General features: G+C 29.2%; 1 protein-coding gene across 1 annotated transcript; it reads right to left on the reverse strand.

The window, feature by feature from the left end:
• Positions 1–45: 45 nt before the first annotated feature.
• Positions 46–2086, reverse strand: Phum_PHUM604920 (uncharacterized protein; the record flags this gene model as incomplete). Its single annotated transcript, XM_002432882.1, has 5 exons — positions 46–309; positions 507–743; positions 823–1016; positions 1140–1298; positions 1870–2086. 5 exons carry the CDS (start codon positions 2084–2086, stop codon positions 46–48), a joined length of 1071 nt encoding a protein of 356 aa, XP_002432927.1.
• Between the last annotated feature and the right edge of the window lie 1223 nt (positions 2087–3309).

Raw genomic sequence — 3309 nt, forward strand, 5'->3', positions numbered from 1 at the left:
TTCCAGTTTGATTATTATTATTATTATTATTTTGTCGAAATAATTTTAAAATATGGAAGAATCAAATGATTCGTCAGTGTTGTAACCGAAAAGTGAATCGAATATGGGTGATATTAAATCGTTATTGGGAAACGATCTACGAACTTGATTATTTAAATCGGATGATGAAGATGATTTCAAAACTCTTTCTCTGATGTCTTTCATTATGCAAGATTCAAGTTTTTTATGTTTGTAACACCTGAAGAAAAACATGGGCCTTAATAATTCTCTTGAAAATTGACTGTTGTGTCTCGTATCCGGAATGCATTGCTGTAGAACAGAAAAGAAAAAGGTAAAACCTTAAAATGTTGTGTGTTAAATCAAAACAAAACAATCAAATGTTGGTTTCTTTTGTTGCAGACGAAAAAGACGACGACCGTTAGTTAGAAGAAAGAAGAAGAAAAGCTGTAGATGAAAAATATGAAAAAGAAAAATGGTAATTGATTTTACATATATATAAAACTTACGGAAAATTGTTTACAAAATCTAACGCCATCGATCATGTCTTTCTTAAGTTCTTCTTCCACGTTTAATTTCCCAATTCTTTCGTTTATTTTTAAATAATTGGGTTCTAAACGTTCGTCCAAATATCCCAATTCTTGCATTATGCAACTTATGTTACGGACTTTGGTGTTGTATTGAAAAGCGGTCGAATCGATTTGTACCTTAAATTCATTTTCACGTGGTTTTCTCGTATTGAAATTCTAAACGGAAAAAAGAAAATCGATATATCGAACGTGTTTAAAAATAATGATAATAAGTAAGAATACTAATAATTTTTACCGTGATTTTTGCCGATCTTATTCCGTGCCTGTAAAGCGATTGAAAAGGTGGATTACCTATGGGCGCAGGGGATTGAAAATATCCCGGATAATAACCGTGATAGGGATACGTGGGTGGGAATGGTATTGGAGGTGGTGGATAAAACATTGGCGGATAATATCCCAATGGTGGTGAAGGTTGATGAAATTTAATACCTGCAGATAAGGATGAGGATGACGAGGGGGGATGTTTTTGAATGGCGTTAGATCCCTAAAAAAAAAAAAAAAAAAATTAATTAAAATAATTAAATTTTTTTTAGCTAATTAGAGAGATCTCACGAACCGGTCTTCCTCCGATGTTTAAAATGGCTTCCTCCAATTTTGATATATCTACTGGTTTTTTAGATGAAGCAGCACTTTCTAGTTCTGAACCATTATTATTATTATTATCATCATTATCCAACTGAGTCATTTGCTCATCGGATGTTGATGAACCGTCTGGCAATAAAAAAAAAAAAAAAAATAAAAGGTGAGCATATTAGCAAGTAATTAAATAGTTTAATGGCGACCGTAAGAATTTTTTATTATCATCATCATCATCGGTTGGTGGAACGAAGAATAAATTTTTATTATTATTATTATCATGGATTGGAATGGGACGTGTGTAATTAAATTAATATATAAATTCTTCGTTGTGCGTAGAGGAAGAAAAAAAAAAAAAAAAAAAGGAGTCGAATTGAAAATGGCTGATTATTTAACAGATAGAAGAAAATTTTTTTTTTTTAAATTTTTATTACCCGAATTGTGTTTGTTTTGTTCTTCCGTCCATTTTTGTAGTAATAAAGTGTCTGCTGTATGAATTGGTTTTTTTGTCTTCGATGGCGTCGTCAATTTTGTTTTTGTATGCGACGATTCTTGAGTCAACCAATTACCAGGCGTAGTCGTAGATTTGATATTGTTACCATCTTTATTAGAATATTTATCTAAAAAAATTTTAAAATTAAACAAAGATCGGAATGATTGATTGATTGATTGATTGATTGATTGTGTTGGTGAGGAATAAACGTACCTTCGCTTTGCGGTATGATATCCGAACATTTTTCCGCAGCTTCTCTCATTTCTCTTCGTATCTCTCTAAGAACTTGAGGACCGAAACAACTTTCGTAAACTTTCATCATTGCATATTTTTTAATAAATTTTTCTTCGGATCCTACGAAACCTTGCGCGGTAGATATCCACAGACAAACGACAAACAATAAATTTGTCCATTGAAAAAGGGATTTCATTTTTAACTGAAAATGTAGAGGGAAAAGAAAATTTAAAAGTAAAACTTTTTGCGACACCATGTTGGTTTTTTTAGTAAAAGGTCAAAGTTCATTTTAAATAATAATAAAAACGTACAAATTATTAAAGAATAGATTGTTAGACAAAGAGAAAAACGAGGACATTTTAAGTAAGACACACACACATATATGATAAATCACATATATCGAAGTAGATTTGAAAATTATTATTATTATTATTATTATTATTGTTATCTCTACGTGTAATGATATTAATAAAATTTTTGTAACCGAAAGAATGAAGCGAAAATGATTACATTTCCGGTTTGTAATTACAAATGGAGGTACTCGCGATGGAATCTTATTATTACCAAAGTTTCTATACGAAGAACTTTAATTAACAATTGATTAATATATATTAATATTATTTGACCAACTTGTACGTTGATGACGTCATTTTCTACCACGTTTTTAACCACCACCAAGATGATGATGATGATGATGATGATTGTAATTTTTTTTTTTTTTGTTTTAATTAATAACTTTGAGAGAGAGAGAGAGAGAGAGATTTTAAATAAAGGTCAAAAAATAAAAAAAGACAATGAGACAATTGAAAACGAAACCATTTTTTGTAGGGTAATAATAATAATAATAATTACAAGTTCTTACACGCGGTTGAATTTTTTTTTTTTTTTTCAGGTATCGGAATGGGAAAATGACACGGAATGACGAAAATTTTTTTTTTTGGAAAAAAGTAATTCTCATCACGAAAATGGCGATCGAAGAATGACTGACTGACTATTCAATGACAATGACAATGACTGATGATGATGATGATGATGATGGTGGTGATGGTGGAATTAAGGACGAGGGAAATGAATATTATTTCTTTCACTTCGCATCATGGTAAGTAACAATTTAATATTATTATTATTATTATTATTTATGGTTTGTGATCTAATTTTTTTTAATTATAATTTTAAAAAAAAAAAAAAAACCTTTTTTTAAAAATGAAAAGAGACGAAAGAGGAGAAGGAGAAGAAATGTAACATTAAAAATTTGCACGCCATTTTTTATTTTATTTTTTTTGTTTCGTTCCTCATCCATCGACATTAATTAAAAAAAAAAAAAAAAAAAAAAAAAAAGGAACGAACGTGAATCGAAAATAAAAAAAATTTTTAAATTTAAAAAAAAAAAAAAAAAAAAAAACGTTTAACGTTTATTAT

This window comes from Pediculus humanus, genomic scaffold (genome assembly GCF_000006295.1).
Source record: "Pediculus humanus corporis 1103172108318 genomic scaffold, whole genome shotgun sequence".
Lineage (NCBI taxonomy): Eukaryota > Metazoa > Arthropoda > Insecta > Psocodea > Pediculidae > Pediculus > Pediculus humanus.